Genomic DNA, 27,509 nt, shown 5'->3' with positions numbered 1-27,509 from the left:
GGAAGATGGGGGTGAAAGGTACAGGGGGACAGGAGACGGTATGTTGTGTGTCTAGCCCCAGCGTGGGCTCTGGGAGAAAGTGTTTTAGGTGCAACAGTCGCTCCCCCAAGAGGGCTCCCTTCCCCAGCAGGAGCAGCCCCTCGGTCTCCCTGCCCCCCAGAGGAGCAGGGGGAGCACCCGGCCCATTCCTCCCCCTCCTGCTTCACCGCGGCCCAGCCAGCCAGTGGCCACTCCCGCAACGCCTCTCTCTCCACTGGGTTGCAATGCAAGGTACGGGGAGGGAAACTGAGGCACGCTGTGGTATCACGCCCGTGTGATGGGAAACCGCCATGCACCCGGGATGGGGTGCTGGGGGGCGTCTGTGGGACTGTGTGAAGGGCAGATGGGGGACAGGGTGAGCCCTCATGGGGCTTGTGACCCCAGGGAGAAGCTGTGCAAACCCCACCGGGCGGGGGGGCCACATGTTCCCATGGGAACGGGCAGCTGGAGAGGCACCCAAATAGGGGAGTGGTCCCTGTGTTGCCATGGGAACGGGATACTGGGCACGCCCACCCCCCCAGCTGAGGGGTGGTCCCTGTGTTGCCATGGGAACGGGATACTGGGCACGCCCACCCCCCCAGCTGAGGGGTGGTCCCTGTGTTGCCATGGGAACGGGATACTGGGCACGCCCCCCAGCTGAGGGGTGGTCCCTGTGTTGCCATGGGAACGGGATACTGGGCACGCCCCCCCAGCTGAGGGGTGGTCCCTGTGTTGCCATGGGAAAGGGATACTGCACACCCCCCCCAGCTGAGGGGTGGTCCCTGTGTTGCCATGGGAACGGGATACTGGGCACACCCCCCCAGCTGAGGGGTGGTCCCTGTGTTGCCATGGGAACGGGATACTGGGCACACACCCCCCAGCTGAGGGGTGGTCCCTGTGTTGCCAAGGGAACGGGATACTGGGCACACACCCCCCAGCTGAGGGGTGGTCCCTGTGTTGCCATGGGAACGGGATACTGGGCACACCCCCCCAGCTGAGGGGTGGTCCCTGTGTTGCCATGGGAACGGGATACTGGGCACGCCCCCCAGCTGAGGGGTGGTCCCTGTGTTGCCAAGGGAACGGGATACTGGGCACGCCCCCCCCCCCAGCTGAGGGGTGGTCCCTGTGTTGCCATGGGAACGGGATACTGGGCACGCCCCCCCAGCTGAGGGGTGGTCCCTGTGTTGCCATGGGGACGCGGCGCTGCACACGCCCCCTAGCAGGGAGGGCTTCTGTTGCCATGGTGACTAAGGCCCCGCCCACGGGGGGGCGTGCCGAGCCCCTCCCTGCTCTCGCGGGAGTCGAAGGAGTCGGACGCCCCAGCACAGCCCGGCGCCCCCCGCGCATGCGCAGCTCCCTCTCCGTCCCGCCCCTCCCTCCACGCTGCGCAGGCGCGCTCATTCCCCCCGCCGCCGCCGCGGCAACAGGGGTGGGCGTGGCCCAAGGGGCCGAGGCAGCTGCGCATGCACCCCGGCAGGGGGCGGGGCCGGGGCGGGGCGGAGAAGAGCGGCGCGTTTCCGCTTCCGGGGTGCGCGGCGGGTCAGTGCCGGGGGAGGGGCCGTGGCTGTTGCGCGATGGAGTCGGTGCTCAGCGAAGTGGTGGCGGTTGAGGACCTGATGGTGAGCAGCCCCGCCCCCTTCGAATCCCCCCGCCCCCTTCGAATCCCCCGACCGCCCGGGCCCCGCCCCCTTCGAATCGCCAGGCCGCCCGGGCCCCGCCCCCTTCGAATCGCCAGGCCGCCCGGGCCCCGCCCCCTTCGAATCCACCGAGTCCAGGCCCCGCCCTCCGAATCCCCCCTTCCGCCCGGGCCCCGCCCCCTTCGAATCACTGAGCCCAGGCCCCGCCCCCTCAGATCCCCTCGGCCGCTTAGACCCCGCCCCTCCTTGGGTCTTTCCAACCCTCAGCCCCGCCCCGCCCTTGGAGACACCCCCCCAGCGCCCCCCTCGCGCCCGGGGCCCCGCCCCCTCCAGCTTCTCATCCCCATGGCAACCCCAGCTCGGGCCCCGCCCCCTGGGAGTCCCCCAGTGCCCCCTCCCCCCATCTCAGGCCTTGGAGACCTGGGGGGGGGGGTTTCCCTGAGTCCTGGCCCTGCCTCCCCGGCACCCCTCCAGGTGCTGCCCCAGAGACCCCTGGCCCTAGAATTCTACCCCCCTACCCAGAGCCCCTCCCCCACCCCAGCCCTGCCCCCAGAAATCCCCCCTACCCAGAGCCCCTCCCCCACCCCAGCCCTGCCCCCAGAAATCCCCCCCCAAGTCTGGGCACCCCCTTACCGAGAGCCCCTCCCCCACCCCAGCCCTGCCCCCAGAAATCCCCCCCCCCCGAGTCTGGGCACCCCCTTTACTGAGAGCTCCTCCCCCACCCCAGCCCTGCCCCCAGAAATCCCCCCCCCCGAGTCTGGGCACCCCCTTTACTGAGAGCTCCTCCCTCACCCCAGCCCTGCCCCCAGAAATCCCCCCCCCCGAGTCTGGGCACCCCCTTTACTGAGAGCTCCTCCCCCACCCCAGCCATGCCCCCAGAAATCTCCCCCCTACCCAGAGCCCCCACCCCAGCCATGCCCCCAGAAATCTCCCCCCACAAGCCCGGGTAACCCCCTCCCCACAGCCTCTCCTCCACCACAACCCCGCCACCCCCCAGCATCTCCAGGCCCTTGCACCCTGATCCCCGTCCCGCAGTTTGCCCCTCCCACCCCCACCGGAGTCCTCTGAGCCATTGGCCCAGGCCCCAATCCCCTCCACCCTGGGGTCCTCTCCCTCCTCCACCCTGTCCAGCCCAGCCCCCCTGAGCCCCATCCCCTTTTAGACCCCTCCCCCAAATTCTCACCACGCTGACGGAGCAGCCGCACACCTCCCTGGCTTTCCCTGGCTTCCGGGCTGCTAGACTGCAGGGGTGGGGTGAAGCTCCCCTCCTCCCCACTATCCCCGCTGCGAGCCGGGTGTCTCCCGAGCGTGGGGGCCTGCGGGGGCAGCTCGGCTGGGGATCCCGCCCCCCAGGTTGTGCCGTGTTAAGCTATTTCAGGGGCCTGCCTGAGGCGCTCGTTGTGGGCAGGCTGAGCTGGTGCGGGGCTGGGGACAGCACAAAGGACTTACCGCCTCTGTGGTTAGGATCCCAAGCCTTGGGGGTGAGCGGTAGCCATGGTTGTAGTCAGGCCGGTTTCCTGCCCCGGGGTCTCTGGCTCCGCCAGCGATGAGAACCAGAAGGCTGCTGGCGCGGAGCGTTAGACCAGCCAGGCTGGGTGAGGCCGAAGGTCCCAGGGGGAGCGAACCGAACAGGTCGCAATCTCCCTCGTGCCAGCCGTCTCCAGCTTCTGACGGAGGCCGGGGACCAGCCTGGCTAACGGCCCTTAACGGACCGAACCTCCGTGAATTCATCCAGCTCCTTTCTTTAAAGCCTGGTCTGGTCCCAGCCTTCGTGAGCCCCCTCCGGCGAGGAGTCCCGCAGGTTGGCGGCGTGCTGGGTGGAGAACTTCTACCTCTGAATCCTTCTGCCCGTTAATTTCGTTTGGTGGCCTCTGTCGATCGTTTTTTCCCTGTTCGCTTTCCCCTCGCCGCTCGTCATTTTATAACCCTCTACCGTAGCCGCCTCTTTGATTCTCTCTCCTCTCTCCTTCGATGAGACCCCTTCCGAACCCCTAATCGTGTTCCTTGCCCTTTTCTAACGCCAGACATCTTTCTTTGAGGTGAGGCGACCACCTCGGTACGCCGTACTCAAGTTGTGGACGTCCCAGGGTTTTATACGAGGGCAGGAAGATGTTTTCTGTCCCATTTTTTTTTTAATGATTCCTAATGTCCTGTTTGCTTTTTTGATGTGGATGGTTTCAGAGAACTTCCCACGATGCCTGCAAGATCTCTCTCCTGATGAGTTGTAGCTAAATTAGCCCCCGGTGTATTATACCGGTATACAGGTATAGTTGGGGTTATTTTTTCCGATGTGTATCTCCAATTATATCTATCTATGCACATCTCCTAGAACTGGAAGGTACCTTATCCAGAAGTGATCTGGAGAAAGGGGTAAACGGCGATTGCAGACGGTAAGAAACCGTTAAGCCCAAAGCAGGCTGCGAAGAACTCCCTAAGGCTCTCACCAAACTGAGCGCTCGGTCAACAGGACGGCCAGTGAAACCTAGTCCAGCCCCCTGCCCTCTTGGCAGGACCAGGCACCATCTCTGACATCTGTTTGCCCCAGTTCCTAAACGGCCTCGTCAAGGATTGAACTCGCAACCCCGGGTTTGGCAGTCCCACGCTCAGGTCGTTCCTTTACGTGTAGCTGCGTTACGTTTCATTGGCCGTCCTGTTGACCGAGCGCTCAGTTTCGCAAGAGGCTTGGGGAGTTCTTCGCCGCCTGCTTGGGGCTTAACAGTTTCGTACCGTCTGCAATCGCCGCTTACCCCTTTCTCCAGATCACTTCTGAATAAGCCGAATAGGATCGGTCCTAGGTCTGACCTTTGGGGAACACCACTGGTTACCCATCTCCAAAACTCCCGAAACTTTAAAGGGCGCGATCCATAGTCTATGCAGACTGAAGGACGCCTACTACTTGACTGCTTTTTGTTTTGATAGCGTATAAACTAGCACGGCTTCCTCTCTGTTACTAAGAACCAAAATTGTCAACCTTGCTTACGATATCAGACAAATATCGAGGTGAGCAAATCAGAGAGCAGAGGGGCGGGGCGGGGGGTGTCAAGAATTAGATTAAGCCAAGTACACAAATGAGCTGCTATAATGACCTAAAAATTCCCATCCCGGTAATCAAGTATCAGAGGGGTGGCTGTGTTAGTCTGGATGTGTAACAGCAACGAAGGGTCCTGTGGCACCGTAGAGACTAACAGAAAAGTTTTGAGCGTGAGCTTTCCTGAGCACAGACTCACTTCATCAGATGCTGGTCGTGGAAATCCTGCAGGGCCAGGTATAAATAAGCCAGAGCAAGGGTGGGGATAACAGGGTTAGCTCAGTCAGCAAGGGTGAGGCTTACTACCAGCAGTTGATCTGGAGGGGTGAACGCCAAGGGAGGGGAAGGTGCTTTTGTTTTTAGCCGGCCATTCGCAGTCTTTGTTTAAACCTGAGCTGAGGGCGTCGAATTTGCAGATGAATTGTAGCTCAGCAATTTCTCTTGAAATCAGTAATCGGAATGAGGATTACAGTCAACATCCCAGCTCTGTGTTCAGGCCAGAGGTGTAACCTGCTGCTTAGGTTACAGCCCCAGGGGGTCCTTAGCCGCTGGGAGTTGCTCTGCCTGTCGCACGCATCCAGCCTGAGTCTCTCACACACCCCCTGGGGGCTGCCTCGCTCATAATACGCCGGGGCGCGTGCACCGGGGGGGGTCTCTCGTCTGGCAGCCGGACGTGACCCTTCGTGCGCTCTCGACAGAATCAAAGCCAGCAGGTAATGCCGTGTTCTGCTTTGATCCTGCGAAAGAGCCACGTCAGGCGCCCTTAAGTATCGTCCAGTTCCCCTCCCCGCAGGGTCCCTTCCCCTTCCGCGGGGAAGCCCTCCCCAGATGGCTGGGGGGCTCTAACCGGACTCCCCTTTGGAGCAGTGGTTCTTAGAAAACCTCGTGGCCTATTTGGGAATTTTATTTTGTGCAAACAAATTTTGCTGTCAGGTTTTTCAGCTGGCTGCAGTGATGTTCTCTCATACCGCCACGGGGGGGGTGGGTTTCTCTTGGCTTTGTTTGAATTCACTGAGCCGCTGACCGTTAGCGGGTCCGCGACGGTTTCCCTCCGCGACGTCTCTGGGTGGTACTTGCATACTTTTGCGTGCCTGCTGTACGGTGATTTGTGGTGAGTGCGAACGGAAGACTCTCTCTTACAGATATTTAATGTGCACGGGCTCCTCCAGCTCCGTTTTTGATAAGGGGTCGGTGATGGAGTGGGGGATATGTGGGGGGCTCCTGCAGACAAAGGGGGAGGTGGAGCTTGTGGGGTTTGAATTGCAGCTGGGAGTTGGAAGCAGTGAGTCTGGCCTGGGGGGGAGAGAGAGAGAGACAAATGAGGGGGCAGGGCTCTGGCTCAGGGGGCCCCTGGGGCCTCCTCTCCCCAGCATGGATGGGACCGGCTGTCTCTGCCGGCTGCACTGACTCCTCTGTACGGCGCTGTGTTTAATAAACCCGCTGTTGTCCTGCTGAGTGAGAGTCACTCCTGCCTGCGGCCGGGGGGCAGAGCTTGGGGACCCCTGAACACCATCGCATCAGAGAAATGCAACGCAGCCGGAGCTCTTCTCTGGCAGGTGCGTAACTGGCTGGATAACCGTTCTCAGAGCGTCGGTATTACAGCTTCACAGTCGTGCCAGAAGGGCAGAACCCGCCGGGATCCGTTTTTGGGGCCGGTTCCGTTTGATGTCTTCGTAGATACGGGCGCATAGAGGACGCTTGGTAAATTCGCCAATGACACCAAGCGGCGGCGGGTTGCAGTTGCTTCGGGGGACGAGCTGAGAATCCGAAACGGTCGGAGGTGAGCAGGCAGGAGGACGAACGCAAAGTGATCCCCTTAGGAAGGAGTGTCTGACGCACTCTGGGAAGTAACACAGAAAGCTCTGCTAGTCTGTTTACTGTCAAAGCAAAAAAGCCGTCCAGGAGCACTTTAAAAACGAACAAAATAATCGATTTAGGTGACGAGCTTTCGTGGGGCAGACCCACTTCCTCAGCCCAGAGCCGTACCAGAACGGACTCGATATTGACGGCACCGAGAACCACAAATCGTAATCAAGGTGGACATACCAGAAAAAAAAACGATCGAGGTGAGCAAATCAGAGAGCAGACGGGCAGAAGTGTCGCGGGGTGGGGGGAGAGTCAAGAATTAGATAAAGCCGAGCGTGCAAAAGAACCCTCATAGTGACCTAGAAAACTCCCAGCCCGGTTCAAACTGTGTCGAATTTGAATATAAAAGAGAGTTCGGCAGCCTCTCCTTCCAAACGGCTGTGAAAATTCGCCTTCAGAAATAGGCAAACTTTCCGGTCGTTAGCAGAACGGCCCACTCCAGCAGAGTGCTGGCTGAGAGGTTTGTGGGTCAGGAGCGTATTTATGTCTGTCTTATGCCCGTTAATTCTTTGTCTGAGAGAGTTTGACGTCTGTCCCATATACAAAGCGTCTGGGCGTTGTTGGCACATGTGATGTTGGTTGAGGAACATGAGAATGCGCCCGCGATTCTGGGAATAACCTGGTGAGGCCCAGTGATGGCATCTCCAGAATAGATATGTGGACGAAGTTGGCAACGGGCCGGCGGCTGTCGAGGAAGGAGCGCGGCAGGGAGGGATCGAGGGGCCGGAGCGGACCTCCAGTTGAGTGTGGTGCTGTTGCCCCAAAAAAGGAAGCGTGGTTCTGGGTTGCGTTCAGAGGAGCCAGGTACGAGAAGTCGTGCTTCCGCTCGCCGCTGATGAGGCCTCGGTTGGATTATCCTGCCCAGTTCCGGGCCCCGTGTCTCCAGAAAGATGGGAAGAAATTGGAGAGGGGCGACAAGGAGGGTGGAAGATCTGGAGAACATGAGCTCTGAGGGGCAGCGGAAAGAGCTGGGCTTGTTTAGGGTACAAAAGAGAAGGCCAAGAGGGGACGTGATGGGGGTTTTCAGGTACCTCGGAGGGTCACAAGGAGGAGGGAGAAAAGTTGTTCTCCTGGGCCTCTGAGGACAGGTCAAAGCAATGGGCTTAAGCTGCAGCGAGGGAGGTTGAGGTTGGCCATGAGGAAAAACTCCCTAACTGTCAGGAGGGTTAAACGCTGGAATAAATTGCCAGGGGAGGTCGCGAGGTCCCCATCACTGGAGGTATTTAAGAGCAGGCTGGATGGACACCGATCAGGGATGGTCCAGAGATCATGTTTGGTCCTCTCGAGGTCCCTTCTACTTCTGTGATTTTTACCATAGAGTTCCCACACTCTCTCTCTCTCTCTCTCTGCCCCTTTAAACGGGACCGAAGCTGTTCGCTGTGCACTCTGGAGTCCCTGGGCGCAGCCGAGAGAAGCAAAGGGCCCATTGTTCCTACCGCAAGCCACCGAGGCTCGGATCGCTCCAGAAGGCGTCGAGAGGAGGGGATCTGGCAGAGTTCGGGAGCTGCCTGCAAAGGGGCACGTGATACGGGACGTGTGTCCTCATCAACCCCCACTAAGTCATCCCAGCCAGGGCCTTGTCCAGCCGGGACTTAAACACCTCCAGGGATGGAGGATCCACCACCTCTCTAGGCAACACATTCCAGTGCTTCACCACCCGCCTGGGGAAGGAGTTTTTCCTAATATCCAACCTGCACCTCTCCCTCTTCAACTTCAGCCCATTGCTCCTTGTTCTGCCGTCTGAAACCACCGAGAACAGCCTCTCGCCAGCCTCTTTAGAGCTCCCCTTCAGGAAGTTGAAGGCTGCTATTAAATCACCCCTCAGTCTTCTCTTCTGTAAACTACACAAGCCCAAATCCCTCAGCCTCCCCTCATTGGCCATGTGCTCCAGCCCCTGAATCATTTTTGTTGCCCTTCGCTAAACCTGCTCCAGCAAATCCACGTCCGTTTATACTGGGGGGGCCCAAAACTGGACACAATATTCCAGCTGTGGGCTCCCCAGTGCCGAATAGAGGGGAACAACCGCTTCTCTAGATCTGCCCAAAATGCTCCTCCTAATGCCCCCCAATACGCCATTAGCCCTCTTGGTTACAAGGGCCCACTGTTTACTCACATCCAGCCTTTCATCCACCAGCACCCCTAGGTCCCTTTCCGTCGTACTGCTGCTGAGCCAGTCGCTCCCCAGCCTGTGACAATACCTGGGATTCTTCCGCCCCAGGTGCAGGACTCTGCACTTCTCCTTATTGAACCGCATCAGATTTCTTTTGGCCCCGTCCTCCAATTTACCCAGGTCCCTCTGGATTCTCTCTCTACCCTCCAACCTATCTACATCTGCCCCTAGTTTTGCGTCATCCGCAAACTTGCTGAGGGTGCAACCCAGCCCCTCACCCGGGTCATTAATAAAGATGTTGAGCAACTCCAGCCCCAGAACCGAGCCTTGGGGCGCTCCGCTTGGAACCGACCGCCATCCAGACATTGAGGCATTGACCACCACCCATTGGGTCGAACCCTTGAGCCAGCTTTCTACCCCCTGACTTCCCCGTGTCCGTAGAGCCTGTTACCTCGTCACAGAAGCTAATCAGATTGCTCAGGCAGGACTGAGTCCACGTTGACTGTTCCTCATCACTTTCCCCTCTTCCGAGTGCTCCAAATGGATCCCTCGAGGATCCCCCTCCGTTATTTTCCCAGGGGTTGAAGTACGGCTGACCGGTCTATAGTTTCCTGGTGTGCCCTCCTTTCTTTTTTCTAAAGCTGGGCGCTACGTCGGCCTTCTTCCAGTCATCCGGGATCCCTCCCGATCTCCGGGAGTCTTCACGGCTCTGCAAGCTGCTGCCCCCGCCCCGCGTGATGCGCTTTCTCGTGGGCCTTGGCTCAGTTTCTGCAGGGCAGCACGGCACTGGAGAAGCCGAATTGGACCAGTCAGGGTTCCCCCTTAATTTTCTTCCCGCGCATGGGTGGAATAAATTTTAATACTGCGCACCAAAGGTGCGGGGATGTGCCCCACCAAGGAGAGAAACAGGGCGGGTGTTCTGCTGGGCGGCACCTGAATCTCTCCAGCTTCCAGCCAGCGCCCGTCCCCAGGTTATTTTAGGGGCATCGCCATATTACGTCTGGGTGGCCGGATCTGGGGCAGCCGCTCGAGGGCCCCCGGCTCCGCAGGCAGGAACGCGGAAGTAAGCGTGCAAATTGTAATGGACCTGCAAGGATCCCACGAGCTCTCCCCACTCGAGAGAGAGCGGTCGGTGGGGATGGCTCTCTGAAAACACCCCCTCCGTGTGCAGCAGCCGTCGGAAAAGCCACCCGAACGCTGAGAAGCATTAAAAAAGCGGGTAAAGAGAGAGGCAGCGGATCTCTTCTGGCCTGTGTGTAAATCCACCCGGTGCCCCCGTCTTGTGTCCTGCGTCCGGCTGGGGTCACCTCCTCTCCGAAAGGATACGTTGGCGTTGGGAACGGTTCAGAAAAGGCCGTCGAAAGTGGCGAGGGGCTTTGGAACAGGGGCCGGAGGAAGAGAGGTGAAAGAAGGGGACCTCTGATCTGAGAAAAGAAGAGACGAAGCGGGGATGGGACAGAGGGCTTGGAAGTCGGGACGGGGGTGGAGAAGGTGACTAAGGAAAAGCAAATGGGGGGCGTCCCGGAGCTGGGCCGGAGCCTGCAGCTGGGGCCTTGTCCACACAGAGCCGAGCGGGGGAACGGCGTGTCCAGTCTCGCCCGCGCCGCTCGAATTTGTAGAACGTTTGGTGGCCAAAACCAGGAATTTTCCTGCTCCCTGGGGGCCTTGGTGTGAGCTTGGTCTGCCGGCAGCGCGGCTCTTCTTGGCCGTGGAAAAACGCACCCTCGAGAGCGGCCGTGCCGACCCAACCCCCAGCGTGGGCGGTGCTGGGTAACCCTTTTCCCCAAGGGGCCGACTTTGCCTTCTCGTTATGGGCCTGGGCTGAGCCTGATCCTCTGTCTCGTTGTGGTTATAAATGCCTGGGGGCCCGACTTCAGAGACCGAGGGGATGGAGACCTAGAGGAGGGGGCACGGAGGAAAGAAAGATTTTCGTCCCTATGTGCAAGGGGGGAAGATCTGCACTGGGGAGCATTTGTTCTGAAGAAAACTTGGGTTAATGAGCTGGAGACGAGTTCCCAGCACGTCCCGGTGACCTGAAAGGTTCAGCGTGGTCCTAGGAGTCTTGGGTAGGCACCCTTGTATTTGGCCTGGCGGCGGAGCTCGTGATCTAGAGATGGGATTGTTCCCCTGTGCTCGGCACGGGGGAGGCCCCGGCTGGAGGGGTGTGTCCGGTTCTGGGCCCCCCAGTGCAGAAGGGACGTGGGGGCGTTGGAGAGGGGCCAGCGGAGGGCAACCAAAATGCGCCGGGGGCTGGAGCAGGTGGCCGGCGAGGAGAGGCCGAGGGACTGGGGCGTGGTGAGTTGGCAGAAGAGAAGAGCGAGGGGGGTTTGCTGGCAGCCTTCACCTCCCTGCAGGGGCTCTGACGAGGCCGGGGGGAGGCTGTTCTTGGGGGGTGCCGGGGGGCAGGACGAGGAGCGATGGGCTCACGTCGCGGTGGGGGAGGTGGGGGTCGGAGAGGAGGAAACCCCCCCCCCCCCCCCCAGGAGGGCGGTGAGGCACTGGGGTGGGTTCCCCAGAGCGGTGGTGGGATCTCCAGCCCTAGAGGTAGAGCTGGCCCAAGCCCTGGCTGGGACGATGGAGCTGGGGTTGGTCCTGGTCTGGAGTCGATGACCGCCTGAGGCCCTGTCCAGCCCCGGGAGTCTGGGGTTCCTACATCCGCTCGTGGGCCGACGGCTCCAGAGGAGGTTGATGGGTTGGAGACCAGTCAGAGGAGAGCCCCAAAAGATGGTGGGATCGGACAACCGGCCTGAACGTGAGACGCTCCAGGAGCGCAACCCCCTTTAGCTTCCCTCCTGAGGCCCTTGTTCCTTGTCAGCTGTGCGCGGGGGGCAGCCGTGTTAGCGTCCAGCTTTGAGAATAACAAGAAATCTTGTCCATAACTGACTCTTGTTAGTCTGTGAGTTGCCCCAGGACGACTTGTTCTTCCAGAAGAAGCTGCATCTCTCTCTTGGTGGCGCAGGTCCACACACGCGACTTGCTGTGGGGAACTAAATTGATTCCACCCCGGCCGGGGGGAGAAAACAAGGAGGAACATGAGTTGAGGGACGACTTGACTCCAGGAACTGGACAACTCCCCGCTTGGCTCCTTAGTTTTCCCAGCCCGGCTTGAGCGCTGAGCCGTATCCACCCCTGCGAAAGGGCTAACGAGCGCTCGAGGAGCTAAGGAAACTCGCACGAGAAACGGGGGGCTGGTTTTGCTCACGCTTTGGCCCGGAGGGGGATTCCCAGGTGGTCGGGTGCGACTCTGGGTCGGCGGGGAGAACGGAAGGTAAGCGGGCGACAGGGACGTGGCGTAGAACTGACTTGTTAGTCCAGAAGCCCCCAGCCAGACCACCCCTCTCCCCAGCCCCCTTCCCGTTCCAACCCACCAGGCCCCCATCCGCCCGCCTTTGTCCCGTCTCCCGGGGAAGAAAGGGGCCCTGGTTACCGAAAAGCCTGGAGCCCCACTGTCTCCGTGCGAGACCTCGTCAGCCCGAAACGCCCCTCACGACTGGGCCTGGGGAAACTGAGGCGCCCGCCCGGGTTACTGCAGGACAGTGGGGGTCTCACAGAACCAAATCCTCCCCCGTCGCCACACTGCTGTGGGGGCAGGATCTGCTCACCTGTGGCTGTCTCCTGCTCGGCTTTCGGAGAGCTCTGCTCTGGGCGAAGCGGCACGCGACTGGGGCCCCCGCGCCTCTGAAATGCGGCGTCTTCCCTTTGCCGCGTTGGTGTTCTGCGTGGGGGGCCGCAGGAGACCAGTTGGGGGCCCCCGCGGCCCTCGCCAGGAGCAGGTGGCGGTCGCAAGCTGATGGATTTACACCCGGAGCGGACCTCCTGCGTGCGGTGTTCGGCTCTGGCCACCGGGAGGCAATGTGGAACGTGCCACAGGGTGCCAGGAGCCGTTTAAAAAAAGGGGATCGGGTGCAAGCCAGAGCCGGTCTGGCTGCCTGGGGATAAATCCGTGGCATGCCCCCAGCAGGAGTACGGCGTGCAGCTGGGTTTTCCTCTCGCCTCCGAAAGGCGAGCGTGGTGCTGGCAAAACCTCAGGAAAGGGCAGCAAAAATGATTCAGGGTCCGGGACGGGAGCGGATGAAGGGAGATGGGGGGGGGGGGATGTCGGCTTAGAAAAGAGGGGACCGACTGGCTCAGCAGCGGTACGATGGAAAGGGACCTAGGGGTGCTGGTGGATGAAAGGCTGGATGTGAGTAAACAGTGGGCCCTTGTAGCCAAGAGGGCTAACGGCGTATTGGGGGGCATTAGGAGGAGCATTTTGGGCAGATGGAGAGAAGTGGTTGTTCCCCTCTATTCGGCACTGGGGAGGCCCCAGCTGGAATATTGTGTCCAGTTCTGGGCCCCCCCAGTATAAAAGGACGTGGATTTGCTGGAGCAGGTTCAGCGGAGGGCAACAAAAATGATTCAGGGGCTGGAGCACGTGACCGATGAGGGGAGGCTGAGGGATTTGGGCTTGTTTAGTTTACAGAAGAGAAGACTGAGGGGTGATTTAATAGCAGCCTTCAACTTCCTGAAGGGGAGCTCTAAAGAGGCTGGCGAGAGGCTGTTCTCGGTGGTGTCAGATGGCAGAACAAGGAGCAATGGGCTGAAGTTGAAGAGGGAGAGGTGCAGGTTGGATATTAGGAAAAGCTACTTCCCCAGGCGGGAGGTGAAGCACTGGAATGTGTTGCCTAGAGAGGTGGTGGATTCTCCATCCCTGGAGGTGTTTAAGTCCCGGCTGGACAAGGTCCTGGCTGGGATGACTTAGTGGGGGTTGATCCAGCTTGAAGCAGGGGGCCGGACTCAATGACCTCCTGAGGTCCCTCCCAGCTCTGTGATTCAATGAAGGGGACAGAGGGCTAGAAAATCAGGGCCGGGGTGGAAGGAGGAAAAGTGGGTTGACTCGTTCCCAGAAAATAAGAGCTAGTGAAATTAACGGGGAGCAGGCTTTTCCTTCACGCGGCGCGCCGTTAACCTGGGGAACTCCTCGCCGGAGGAGGCTCTGGAGACCAGGACTCGAATAGGTTTCGAAAAAGCGCCAGAGAGATTCACAGAGGTGCAGGTCCATCCAAGGTCCTTTGCCAGGTCGGGTAGGAATGGTGTCCCTGGCTTCTGTCTGTCGGAGGTTGGAACTGGACGTCAGGAGAGGGGTCCCTCTGGGGCATCCGGCGGTGGCCCACGGGGGGCTGGCCTGGATGGCTCTTCTGATGTGCTCCAGGGCTCTGCATTTGCTGCCGGCTACGAAAGCATCTGGCTCCGTCTCCAGCTGAGCTTGTTCCGTGTTCCCACCCCCATGTCCCGGGCCTCCCCAGGCCTGCTGACTGGGGTGGGAGAAGGGCGGATGCCCCAGGGCCCCTTTAAATCACCTTGCACTGTGCTCCGGCTGGCTGGGGGTCGGGGCATGGTGTGTTCCCGGTTGTGCCGCCTCACCTTGCCCAGGGGCCTGGCAAATCTGTCACCCCCCCCCCCCCCGCCTCCTCTCTTCCGGTCCCTTGGAAGCTGCTCCTGTGTTCCTGGCTCATCCCTTACTTGTTCCTGGAGAAGTTGTCGTCCTTCACCGTCCGTAGCCCTTTTTCTCCCCGAGGTCCCGCTTCTCCCATGGATCTGGTCCCGCGGCACCTGGCGAGGTTGTGGGATGTCCATCCCTAGTGGTTTGTTAAGTCCCGGCTTGACCAAGTCCTGGCTGGGCCGATGGAGGTGGGTCGGTCCTACTTTGGGCAGGGGGGTGGACCCGCCGACCTCCTGAGGTCCTGTCCTGCCCTGGGAGTCTTTGAAAGCAGCAAGACGGCCTCTCAGCCTGTGTTTTGCCAGGTTACCCTGCCCCTTCCCTTGAACGATTGGTGCCCAGAATCAGACGCTGTCGATTATTGTTGAATCCCAGGGCAGGACGGGACCTCAGGCGGTCGTCGGGTCGAGCCCCCTGCCCAACGCAGGACCGACCCGACTCCATCGGCCCAGCCAGGGCTTGGGCCAGCTCCACCTCTAGGGCTGGAGATCCCCCCCACCGCTCTGGGGAACCCGTCCCAGTGCCTCAGTGCCCTCCTGGGGGGAGAGTTTTTCCTCATCTCCGACCCCCACCGTGACGTGAGCCCATCGCTCCTCGTCCTGCCCCCCGGCACCCCCGAGAACAGCCCCTCCCCGGCCTCGTCAGAGCCCCTGCAGGGAGGTGAAGGCTGCCATCAAATCCCCCCTCGCTCTTCTTTTCCACAAATTGAATACACCCAGATCGTTCGGCCTGTCCTCACTAAGTCAACCAAGTGACCCTGACAGCCTTCAGCTCCCCGGAGGCTAACTGAGGGGTGGGGAGATTCCCCCCACTTGGACTTCAAGGTAAGCGCCCCAGCCATATCTGGAAGGCCGCTTCACGATCACGTGTGCGCCTTTCTCCTGCGGATCTGCCCGGGCCTCGTGCGTCTGTCACGTTCCTGGGACACACCCCTGCTTCTGAACTGGTGTTTGATCAACAGAGGCGGGGCCCAGCCACTCTCAGACACCAGATCTGCGCTCTAGGGAAACGCGGTTTCCATTGTAGGCTTTGCTCAGCTTCCGAGGCGCAAATCTCTTGCTGAGTCCCGGGCTTCCTCTGGTCTGGGCCTTGCAGCGGAGCCGGCACGAGGGAGAACTGCCACCCAGCGCTGCCTGGCCGCATGCTGCAGGACCGGAGACGCTGCAGCTGGCGGGTCGGGGATGCGGCTTTTGTCGGCTGCAGCAAGCTGCCCAGGGTGGTTCCTGCCCTGCAGGGGGATGCCGTGGCGGTGCTGGGATGGGAGCCAGGCCCTGGGCGTTCCTACCTCTTGGAGGAAGCCGCTTCTGTTGCGTGGAGTGGGACCAGCTGTGGCTTTTGGTACCTGGAGCAGGGCCGGTCCCGGGCAGCTGTGTGCAGCTCTTGGGGTCCCCCCTTGGCAGTGGTGAGGGGCTGGTAACCCGCATCCTATGCACCAGGCGGGAGCCCCCAGCAGTAGCTATAGTCCACCGCCAAGGCAGGCTTCACCCCCCCCCCCAGCTGCCTGATTGGGGCAGGGAGCTGGAGGAGGAGTCAGCAGAGGTGACGTCCTGAGCCACAAATGGCTCCTGTGAGAGCCACATGTGGCTCAGAGCTACGGGTCACTGACCCGGCGCCCTGCAGCCGGCTTTCCAGACGGCGCTGCTGCCCACGTCGGGGTCCAGATGAAAAGGGTCCGCTGGCTGGTGGTGGACAGCCCTATCCTAGAGAGCTCAGGCCCATGAGATTACCTAGATTAGCTGAGGCTCCAGAGCTGCATGAGGCTCTTTCCACGCTTGTGGGGCTGCCGACTGGTACAATTATGAAGTAAAAACCCCCCTCGGATTATTTTTGATAAATGGTGAACAGCTAAAAGCCCTGAAATGAACAGTTCCTCTCTAAACAGCAAACGATAGGGTAACTCCCCCAGGCATCCTCCAGAGAGAGGGGTGGTTCAGGGGCAAACATCTGGGAGACAGATAAACTGTGAGGAAATAGAATACGTAAAAATTTTGCGGCCATCCTGCAGAGAATACGTATTGTGTTTACAAATCGGTGCGTGCACTCTTCTTACAACCGGGGTTACAAAAGGGAGGGTTTGGCGTTACTTATGAAGGACCGGCTCTTAGTCACGCGCATTGCGGCTCTTGAACAGTTGAGATTTTTTTTTTCTTTTTTAACCGAATTGGGAAAAAATGTCTCTTCTTGCTATTTTGGCTGCCAATCCCTGATCTAGACGTTCACAGGCCCCCTGCCAACATCCACAAAACCACCCCCCCGTGGCCTTCAAAAGGCCTGAGTTCAGCAGGCCACTTTGTCGGGCTGTTTTCTTGGCAGGGTGCGTGTTGTGGGGGAGGGAGGGGGATCTACCCCCTGGAAGGGAGCACCAAGGGAAGCAATAGATTCCCTCATCTCTTGGAGTCTTCAAATCAGAGCCCAGCTTTGGGGAAGACGTGCCAGTGATCGGGCTCCACGTTTCCAGCGCAGCTCAAGGGCCTGCTACGTTGCCTGTCAGCCGGGATGATCCAGCCGTCCCTTCTGGGCAGCGAGGTGATGGATTTAAGGCCACCTCTCCCTTGGCGATGGAATCAGTCTCTCAAGAGCTTGGTCAGGCGCTCCTCTCCTGAAGCTCTGACTTTGCGTCGGGTGTCCCGTCTCCCTCCCCAGGACTTGCGTGCCAGGACGTCTTCCATTGTGTGATCCCATTATTTACGTAGGAGGCGGGAGGTAGCGGTGGCATCCCCCACCGTCCAGGCAGGCACTACAACCTGCCATCAACAAGTGTCTGTAATTCCTTCCGTAGTGTTCGTACCGATGGTTCACAGTGGTATCGCTCACAAGCTTTCGGAGATGAACACACGGCGTGAGCTCTTGTGCTAGCCCAGGAGTCAGCCATCCCCAGCACAGGGGCCAAGAGCCAGGATATTTTTTTTAATTTTTTTATTGGCACGTGAGGTGGGACCTCAGCCCTGCCCTTCTTCCCCCACGCAGCCAGGAGCTTGGTCCAAGCTGGGCTGCCTGTGTATTAACGAAAGACCAGCAGATGCTACCAACCACCACCTCGGCAGGAAAGTTCCGCATCTTAATTTATTTGTTAACGGAGCCGTTCGTGGCTCTAAAAAGTATCGCCAGTGCTCGGACCGTACACAGAGGACAAAAGGTCCCATTTCGGTCCCCCGCCTTGCAAAGGTTGCTGACCCCCTGTTCTGAGAAACCTCCAGTGACCGGGATCCCATATTAAGGTCCGTAAAATTACAAAGATGTTGCCTCTTCCTGGTGCAACTGTTCAGGTATGAGGGCGGTCGAGCACTGGGACGGGTTCCCCAGAGCGGTGGGGGGATCTCCAGCCCTAGAGGTGGAGCTGGCCCAAGCCCTGGCTGGGACGATGGAGATGGGTTGGCCCTGCTTGGGGCAGGGGGCTGGATTTGATCACCTCCTGTAAGAGTCTGTGTTGTGCCGCAGAGGTCCCAGTTGCCTACCCGTTTCCTCTCCTGGACCTCGGACCCCCCCCCCGCCCCCTTGTTTTTTCATTCCGAAAATAACTCCGGTTTGCCTGATCTCCGGAAGACTTGACCAGTCGGCTAACGATGGGCCCGAGGAAAACGTAGGTGTTATTCAGCGACTTTCTTATCGCTAAGTGCTATAGTGACTGGGTTTTGTGTGCCTGATGGATGGAGAAGGTAATTTTAAAGTCAAGAGCAAATATTTGTTTTCGGCATTATGAGATTTCGCCGCCCCCCCGCGCCTTTATCTGCATGGCTGAGCCAACGGCATTTTCTTTGTGGCTGCGTCTCTCCCATCGATCTCCGCCAGCTTTGTTCAATCAATCTAGCTCATTGTCCTCCCGCAATGCTACCGAAGGAGGAAATGCCAGAAACGCGACGTGCCTCGTACGCCTTCTTGGATGACCACCTGTCCCCGTCGTCCTGCGTTGGCTCATAGGTGACTACAGCCCTCGGTTAGCTGACGCCCGACTCTCGGGCTGGTCCGTGAATCAAACCCACGTGCCTTTCTTTGAGAAACACGCCCGTTGACTGATTCACCCCGGTTTGCAATCCGGCTGGGCATGAGTCCAACGCACATGCGTGAGGCTTAATGCTTTTGTGTGTGCACATCACGTAAGACCAGGGACTTTTAGGTTTATCATTTTCCAGCGTCCTTCACGGGGCGGATGCCGCTGGAAGAGAGCTCGGGAGGTCACCTGCGCCAGCCCTCCAAGCTCATGGCGGCTCCAGCCACCATCTGGATCTTTTCTGACCCATATCTGTCTCTTGGGAATCCCCAAGGAGAGGTTACACAACCTCCGGGGGTAATTTATCATTTATAACCCTCTGGACTGGGACGAGGTTTGTTCTCGTGTCCAGCATGAACCTCCCTTGTTCCAGTCGAAGGCCGTTGCCGCTTGCCCAGCGGTGGGGGTGGGAAATCTAGGGTGGAGATAAGGATTGTGTCCGGTTCTGGGTCCCCCAGGACAGCAGAGAAGGACCTGGGGGTCGCGGTGGGTGACAGGCCGGAGAGGAGCCCCCAGTGGGGCCTTGTAGCCGAGAAGGCGACCGGCGCATGGGGCTGTGTCCGGAGGAGCATTTCCAGCAGCGCTAGAGAAGTGATTGGTCCCCTCTACTCAGCACTGGGGAAGCCCCGGCTGGAGGGTTGTGTCCGGTTCTGGGCCCCCCAGTGCAGAAGGGACGTGGGTGCGTTGGAGAGGGGCCGGCGGAGGGCAACCAAAATGCGCCGGGGGCTGGAGCAGGGGGCCGGCGAGGAGAGGCCGAGGGACTGGGGCGTGGTGAGTTGGCAGAAGAGAAGAGCGAGGGGGGTTTGCTGGCCGCCTTCACCTCCCTGCAGGGGCTCTGACGAGGCCGGGGGGAGGCTGTTCTCAGGGGTGCCGGGGGGCAGGACGAGGAGCGACGGGCTCACGTGGCGGTGGGGGAGGTGGGGGTCGGAGATGAGGAAAAACTCTCCCCCCAGGAGGGCGGTGAGGCACTGGGACGGGTTCCCCAGAGCGGTGGGGGGATCTCCAGCCCTAGAGGTGGAGCTGGCCCAAGCCCTGGCTGGGACGATGGAGTCTTTCCCAGACACGCTCCGGTCTTCGCCTCTTCCCCCGTCGGTCGCTTCTCTGGCCCCTCTCCAACTTCTCCGCCGCTTTCCTGAACCGCGAGGCTCGTCCATCCGCCTTCTTGTCACGCCTGCCTGGACCCCTCCGCTCCTGTGAGCGCAGCCCAGGATGATGCTGGGTTCTTTTGGGTGGGGCGTTGGCAACTGGGTGGTGCTGCAGGCTCACCGAGGTCGTGCCCCGCTCTGACCCCTTGGGCAGGGCGCCGTCCGAGGCAAAACAACAAGTGCTGGGGCACCGGAGAGGTTAACCTATTTCTTAGAGCATCAGCTTTGGTGGGCAAACACCTGCGGCGTCAGAGGTGGAGGCAGTGGGGGCTGGTGGTTAGAGCAGGGGGTGGGAGCCAGGACTCCTGGGTTCTCTCCCCGGCGCTGGGAGGGCAGTGGGGGCTGGCGGTTAGAGCAGGGGGTGGGAGCCAGGACTCCTGGGTTCTCTCCCCGGCGCTGGGAGGGCAGTGGGGGCTGGCGGTTAGAGCAGGGGCCGGGAGCCAGGACTCCTGGGTTCTCTCCCTGGCGCTGGGAGGGCAGTGGGGGCTGGTGGTTAGAGCAGGGGGTGGGAGCCAGGACTCCTGGGTTCTCTCCCTGGTGCTGGGAGGGCAGTGGGGGCTGGCGGTTAGAGCAGGGGGTGGGAGCCAGGACTCCTGGGTTCTCTCCCCGGCACTGCGAGGGCAGTGGGGGCTGGTGGGTAGAGCAGGGGGCGGGAGCCAGGACTCCTGGGTTCTCTCCCCGGCGCTGGGAGGGCAGTGGGGGCTGGTGGTTAGAGCAGGGGCCGGGAGCCAGGACTCCTGGGTTCTCTCCCTGGTGCTGGGAGGGCAGTGGGGCTGGAGGTTAGAGCAGGGGCTGGGAGCCAGGACTCCTGGGTTCTCTCCCCGGCGCTGGGAGGGCAGTGGGGGCTGGCGGTTAGAGCAGGGGCCGGGAGCCAGGACTCCTGGGTTCTCTCCCCGGCGCTGGGAGGGCAGTGGGGGCTGGCGGTTAGAGCAGGGGCCGGGAGCCAGGACTCCTGGGTTCTCTCCCCGGCGCTGGGAGGGCAGTGGGGGCTGGCGGTTAGAGCAGGGGCCGGGAGCCAGGACTTCTGGGTTCTCTCCCCGGCGCTGGGAGGGCAGTGGGGGCTGGCGGTTAGAGCAGGGGGTGGGAGCCAGGACTCCTGGGTTCTCTCCCCGGCGCTGGGAGGGCAGTGGGGGCTGGTGGTTAGAGCAGGAGGTGGGAGCCAGGACTCCTGGGTTCTCTCCCCGGCGCTGGGAGGGCAGTGGGGGCTGGTGGTTAGAGCAGGGGCCGGGAGCCAGGACTCCTGGGTTCTCTCCCTGGCGCTGGGAGGGCAGTGGGGGCTGGTGGTTAGAGCAGGGGCCGGGAGCCAGGACTTCTGGGTTCTCTCCCCGGCGCTGGGAGGGCAGTGGGGGCTGGCGGTTAGAGCAGGGGGTGGGAGCCAGGACTCCTGGGTTCTCTCCCCGGCGCTGGGAGGGCAGTGGGGGCTGGTGGTTAGAGCAGGAGGTGGGAGCCAGGACTCCTGGGTTCTCTCCCCGGCGCTGGGAGGGCAGTGGGGGCTGGTGGTTAGAGCAGGGGCCGGGAGCCAGGACTCCTGGGTTCTCTCCCTGGCGCTGGGAGGGCAGTGGGGGCTGGCGGTTAGAGCAGGGGCTGGGAGCCAGGACTCCTGGGTTCTCTCCCCGGCGCTGGGAGGGCAGTGGGGGCTGGCGGTTAGAGCAGGGGGCGGGAGCCAGGACTCCTGGGTTCTCTCCCTGGCGCTGGGAGGGCAGTGGGGGCTGGTGGTTAGAGCAGGGGCCGGGAGCCAGGACTCCTGGGTTCTCTCCCCGGCGCTGGGAGTTAGTGTGGTGGCCCCCAAGAGGCGCAGTCTGAGCCCACCCTGTTTCTGCAGCGCTTCGAGAAGAAGTACCAGGCGGAGCTGAGCGGGGGCTCCGTCTCCAAGGGGACGCAGTTCGAGTACGCCTGGTGCCTGGTACGCAGCAAGTACTCTGAGGACATCAAGAGAGGCGCCGCGCTGCTGGAGGGTGAGTCCCGCCCAGCCCCAGCCCTGCTCACGGGGGTGCAGGATTGTGATGAGGTTCGGGGGTCCCCATGCACTGCACCCCGGCCGCGGGCAGGAGTGACTCTCGCTCAGCAGGGAGAATAGGAAGTTTATTAGGCGACAGAGGCTCAGTTTCTCACGGAAGAGTCAGTGCAACAATCAGAGACAGTCCTCCCAACCCGTCCTGGGGAGAGGAGCGCGAGGGGAGCCCCTCTGAGGTGCAGCTTCCCCCCTTGCCCGGCTGGCTGCCTTCCAGCTCCCTCTCCCCTCCAGCTTCTAACTGCCCCCTCCCATTCACACCCAGCTCGGCTCCTCCCTGCTCTGTGCTCAGGGCAGAGGTGTTACCTGCCAGCCTAGGTTATAGCCCCAGGGTCATCCTTAGCCGCTGGGAGCTGCTCTGCTTGTTTTACACACACCCAGCCTGAGTCTCACCCACGCATTCCCCACCCCCTACTGCATCACATCTATGCAGCAGCTCAAACGGGGAGAACCCCGTGGATTCCTGGGGCACCTCCCTGTATGCAAACAGCAGGTGGGGTAAGTACTTGTCCCAGTCATGGGGGTGCTGATTCATGAAGGTTCTCAGCATCTGCTTCAGAGTCCCATTGAACCTCTCCACCAGCCCATTGGTCTGCGGGTGGTAGGCTGTGGCCCAGGTGTGCCGGACCCCACACTTGTCCCACAAGCTTTGCAGTAGGGCCGACATGAAGTTGGACCCCTGATCTGTGAGGACCTCCTTGGGGAACCCCACTCTGCTGAAAATGGACAGCAGTGCATCTGCCACGGTGTCAGCGTCGATAGAGGTCAAGGCCACTGCTTCTGGGTATCGCGTGGCAAAATCTACCACTACCAAAATATATTTCTTCCCCGAACGCGTTGCCTTGCTGAAGGGGCCCACTATGTCTATAGCCACTTTCTGGAAAGGCTCCTCTATGATGGGCAGTGGCCTCAGGGCAGCTTTCCCCTTGTCCCGGCTCTTCCCCACCCTCTGGCAGGGATCGCAGGACAGGCAATACAGACGGACAGCTGCAAAGATCCCTGGCCAACAAAAGTTCTGTAACAACCTTCTCCTGGTGCGGTGGATCCCCTGGTGTCCTGCGAGCGGGACATCATGGGCTAGGTACAGCAGCCTGCGCCGGTACTTTTGGGGAACCACCAGTTGCCTCTGGACCTTCCATGGCTCCACTTTGCGTCTGGGAGCCCATTCCCGGTACAGGAATCCCTTTTCCCACAGGAATCTCTCCCTGCAGCCCTCCCCCAGCTGTGGAGCTGGGCTGAGACTGGCCAGTTCCCTCGGCTTCTGCAAGGAGGGGTCTCTCTGCTGCTCTGCCTGGAACTCTTTGGCCTGGGCAGGGGCGGATGCTACTTCCCCATCCCTGCCTGGCTCCAGAACCACCAGCCTGTGAGATCTGGTTTTTGGGGGGCCCCTTTCTCTCAGGGTTGGCCCCTGTGGCTCCTGTGACTTTGGCTGGGCCTGTACCCCTGAATCTGGGGAGCGCACCCCTCGTTTTCTTTGGCTACGGGTCAGGACCAGGGCACGAGGGCGTTCACCTGGCCAGTTCTCCAGGTCAGCGCCCATCAGTACATCTGCCGGCAAATGGCTGTGCACGCCCACTTCCTTGGGGCCTTCCTTATCCCCCCATTTCAGGTGCACCCTCGCCATGGGCACCTTGAAAGGGGTCCCATCAATTCCTGTTATCGTCAGGTGGGAATTGGGTATTACGCAGCCCGGTGCCACCACCCCGGGTCGGGCCAGCGTCACGTCAGCGCCTGTGTCCCAGAACCCCGTGACCTTTCTCCTGTCTACCTCGAGGGGTGTGAGACACTTGCTCCGCAGAGGCATTGCCGCCCCCACTCTGTGAACTGGCCTCTGAGCATTTGGTCCCCCTGAGGAGCTGGTCTGTGGGGCGGACTCGGCCCAATCCGAGGACACCCTATCGGCACCACCCGCCTTGGCCGCCAGCCCCTCTGGCTTCTGGGACTCCACCCAGTTGACTCCATGACCCCCCGGCCTGCTCAACCTGTCTGGGAGCTTGGGGCACCGGGCTGCTCTATGCCCCTTCCACCCACAGCGATAACAGCCTGGGTCTTGCTGCGTCCCTCGGGCCGGCTGCTCTGTCCAGGCTCTGGCTGGCCCCTCTTTCCTGGGCTCGCCCAAGAGGTGGTCCCCTCTGTCGTACAGCCAGAAACCGGTCTCTCCGGGACTCCCTCTCTCTCCGGGACTCCCTCTCTTTCTGGGGCTCACTTTCAAACCTGGCCCGGCTGTTTGTGAAGTCATCTGCCAGCTTCCCTGCGCTGTGTGAATCCCCGGGCGTCCGGTCCACGAGCCACACCCTCTGGTCAGGCTCTCGTAGAATCGCTCCAGGACAGTCGGCTTAACCAGGTCCTTCACGGACTGGACTCCCATCCCGATCGCCCACTTCTGCTAGTATTGCATTAGGCGGGAGGCCGCATCTACATTGGTTTCCTCTGGCCTCTTCTGCGCCTCCTGGAACCTCTTCTTGTACATGTCTGGAGTCAGCCCGAAGTTATGCAGCAGGGCCTGTTAGACCCGTTCATAGTCCCCAGGCTGCAGCCCCTCCAGCTGGCTGAGCACCGCTGCGGCCTTCTGGCCCAGCAAGGGGGTGAGGTGCCGGAGCCACTCGGCTGGGGAAGCCTCGTGCAACTCACAGGCTCGCTCAGAGGCGGCAAGGAACTCGTCCGTGTCCTCTGGGTCCTGACACTGGGCCGGACACGCAGTTGAGACCTCTTGGCGTCTCGCCTCTGCCATGGCCCGCTCGCGCTCCCGCTCTCGCTCTCTTTCCTCCCGCTGTCTCTCTTGTAGCTGGCGCTCGTGTTCCCTCTGCCGTTCCTGGGCTTCCAGTTCCTTTAATCTCCCCTCGAGCTCCAGCTGTCGCAGCTCTGCGGTGGGGGACTCCGCCCGCGATGGACCACCGCTAGCTGAGCGCGAGCTGGTGGGCACCGTGTGTGTCTGACGGCGTCGAGCCCCCGCTCCTGTCGGAGAATCCGAAACGCTTTCAGGGGGTGACTGGCCACTTCCTGCCGGGACAGGCTCTGCCCCCCGGATCGGTCACTCTGTTCCAGCTGGGCAATCAGCTGGGCCTTGGTCGCCTTCCCCGCGGTCAGGCCCCTCTCTCTGCATAGCCCCGCTAGCTCTGCCTTCAGGAGTCGGGTATAATCCATCTCCCCACTGTCTCCCGGGGTATCCACTCACCAGCAGCAGCTGCAGGAATCTCTCTGTTCCACCTCTGGCTCTTGTGAGGCCCCTTCCTTCTGCGCTCAGTCAGCCACCGCTGGGAGCTCATCCGTGGGTGCAGTGCATCCCACTGCTGACACCAGTGTGATGGGGTTCAGGGGTCCCCCTGCACTGCACCCCGTCCGCGGGCAGGAGTGACTCTCACTCAGCAGGTAGAACAGGAAGTTTATTAGGCGACAAGAGGCCCAGTTTCTCACAGAAGAGTCAGTGCAGCAATCAGAGACAGTCCTCCCAACCCGTCCTGGGGAGAGGAGCGCGAGGGGAGCCCCTCTGGGGTGTAGCTTCCCCCCTCCTCAGGCTGGCTGCCTTCCAGCTCCCTCTCCCCTCCAGCTTCTAACTGCCCCCTCTGATTCAAAACCAGCTCAGCTCCTCCCTCCTCTGTGCTCAGGGCAGAGGTGTTACCTGCCAGTCTAGGTTATAGCCCCAGGGTCATCCTTAGCCGCTGGGAGTTGCTCTGCTTGTTTTACACACACCCAGCCTGAGTCTCACACGTGCACCCCCCCACCCCTCCGACTCCATCACAAGGATCCGGCCCCTGGGGATGGGGCTCCCCTCGGCATCCCAGCCCTCCCCTCCCACCATCCCCCCTTACCTGCCTGCTCTGCCCACTGAGCAGCACAGCCCAGCCACTGGGGTGGTGCCCCATGGGGTAGCGCAGGGCGGGGAGCAGCTTGGCTCTGCCTGTCCGTCCGTCTGGGGCTGGAATAGCCGGGGGCTGGAGGGTAGGGGGCTGGGTTCCTGCTACCCAGCCAGGGAGGGAGACAGGTGTGTGAGCCAAGGCTCAAGGGGTCCCCCACTCCCCCTCCCCCAGAGCCAGGTCAATACGGCCCAACCCCACAGCTGCCCCCCTCGGCTAACCACACCCCCGTCCTCCCTGCAGATCTGGTCCCCCAGGGCTCGAAGGAGGAGCAGCGGGATTACGTCTTTTACCTGGCCGTGGCCAACTACCGGCTGAAGGTGAGCCTGGGCGCAGCTCCCCCCGGGGGGTGGGGCTGTGGGGCAGGGCCCACCCGGAGCCACCTCCCATTTGCTGGCGCAACTGACACGGCCTCGTCAGTTTCGCTCGCCCCGCCGTCCCCAGGGGGGGCCGGCCCTGTCTCTTATCACCTGCTGGGCTGGGCCCCCCTCCGCCGGGGCAGTTCATAAACTCCCAGGCGAGATAAGCCCCGGGGTGGGGCACGGCGGCCGGCGACTCTGGGGCGAGGCGGGGCTGACCGCTCCCTTCCCCTCCCCGCAGGAGTACGAGAAGGCGCTGAAGTACATCCGGGGGCTGCTGAAGACGGAGCCGAAGAACACGCAGGCCCTGGAGCTGGAGAAGCTGATCGAGAAGGCCATGCAGAAAGGTCAGCCCAGCCCAGCCCAGCCCGTCCTGGGCTCCCCCTCGGGCGGGGGCGGGTCCTGCTGCCTGGTACCCCGGCATTCGGGGAGCACCGGGTGGGCGGGACTGAGCCGGTAGCCTCCCCCCCCCCCCCCCCCCCCGACTCTAAGCCCTGTGTTCTCTCCGCAGACGGCCTGCTGGGGATGGCGATCGTGGGTGGCATGGCCCTGGGCGTGGCCGGGCTGGCCGGCCTCATCGGATTGGCTGTCTCCAAGGCCAAATCGTAACCCCTCGGGCCCAGCCGGGGCGCCCCCTTTCCGGAGCGTGGGCGCCGCCTTCCTTCGAGCTGCTGGCCTGGGCCCCGCCGCGCCCCGGGCCCCGTCTGTGCATTCGCCGAGGGGGGGTGAGGGAAGACAGCCGAGGAACCGGGATGAAGGTCGTCTCCTACGCTGGAGATGCCAGAGGTGAAACTGACTCTGACTCGCCCCCTCCAGGGGGGTTACCAACTCCCTGGCCCATCTCCCCCTGTGCCCGGGCGGCGTCCCTCCGCAGCCCGGTGTCGGAGCCCAGCCTTGTGCAGCTGCTGCTGTCAGCTGTTTTCCGGGCCTCTTTCCCCAGGGTGGGGTCTCCCGTCCCGGGCAGGGGCCCAGGCACCCCGCAGGCTCTGACTCCCCTGCTCTAACCAGCCGCTGCCTCTGTGATGTAAATAAACGTTTGAGCCGACAGATGCTGAACCGCTCAAGCCTCGGCGGAGTTTCCCCAGCGAAGCGATGGGGCAGGAAACCGGGCCGTGCAATCTCGGGGGGGGGGGGATAACCGCCAAGTCGCACGCCTTTGGTGGGGGGAGAACCCCAACTGTCCCTGCGAAAATCAGGGGGAGCCCCTTAGCTATACCCACTGCAGGGTGCGATCTGTCGCCACTCGAGCGAGAGAGCGTGGAGTCACCGTGGGTCGTTCTCCGCCCCCCGGCTGGGTGCAGCAGCCGTCAAAAAGGCAAACCGGCCGCTGGGGAGCGCGTAAAAAAAACCAGGGCCCGTGTCTGACTGCCTCGCTGTAAAACCCCGGGCCGCCCCCAGCTGGAATACGGCCTGCAGCTGGGGTCGCCTCGTTCCCAAAGGCGCGCGCGCGACCTTGGAAGAGGTTGAGAAAAGGGCCACGAAAAAGATGCGGGGTTAGGAAAGGGGGCGGGAGGGCGAGAGCTGGAAAGGGTGGGGGGCCGGCTCAACTGAGACGAGAGGAGAAGGCGGCGTGGGTGGGGCAGCAAAACCGGCCTGGCCGGTGGAGAAAACGAGGGAGGCGAAGCGATTGACTTGGGCCTGAAAGAACTGAGGGGCGAGCCGGTGAAATTAACAGGCGGCGGGTTGAAAACGACCCCCAGGACGTTCTTCAGCCCCTCGCCGGCGGAGGTTGGGGAGAGCCGGGCTGGGACGGGGCTCAGTGAAGACCTAGAGGCGTTCCTGGAGGACGGGTCCAGCAGTGACGTCCCGGCCTCGGTTTGCAGGCGCGGAGATGGGACCCTGGCTGATTCTCTCCTGTGTTCGTTCCCTCTGGGGCATTGGCCGCTGTTGGCAGACAGGGTCCTGGGATGGCTGGGCCTTTACTCTGGCCCTTCTCATGACGTGTGGGAGGAGGGTGTCTCGGCTTTGCCTTCCCCGGGGCGGAGGTGCGATCGGGCCGGCTGGAGGGGGAAGC

General features: G+C 61.6%; 1 protein-coding gene across 1 annotated transcript; it reads left to right on the top strand.

Moving 5' to 3' along the window:
* Positions 1-1,505: 1,505 nt before the first annotated feature.
* FIS1 (fission, mitochondrial 1) lies at positions 1,506-26,551 on the top strand. Its single transcript, XM_074983142.1, has 5 exons — positions 1,506-1,637; positions 21,094-21,226; positions 25,380-25,456; positions 25,737-25,842; positions 26,007-26,551. The coding sequence occupies exons 1-5, from the start codon at positions 1,593-1,595 to the stop codon at positions 26,102-26,104; spliced, it is 459 nt and encodes a 152-aa protein (XP_074839243.1). The 5' UTR covers positions 1,506-1,592; the 3' UTR covers positions 26,105-26,551.
* Positions 26,552-27,509: the final 958 nt, after the last annotated feature.

Source organism: Carettochelys insculpta, unplaced genomic scaffold (genome assembly GCF_033958435.1).
Source record: "Carettochelys insculpta isolate YL-2023 unplaced genomic scaffold, ASM3395843v1 scaffold_0036, whole genome shotgun sequence".
Taxonomy (NCBI): domain Eukaryota; kingdom Metazoa; phylum Chordata; order Testudines; family Carettochelyidae; genus Carettochelys; species Carettochelys insculpta.
The sequence above is the reverse complement of the archived record's forward strand: the minus strand, read 5'-3'. Positions and strand labels throughout refer to the sequence as shown.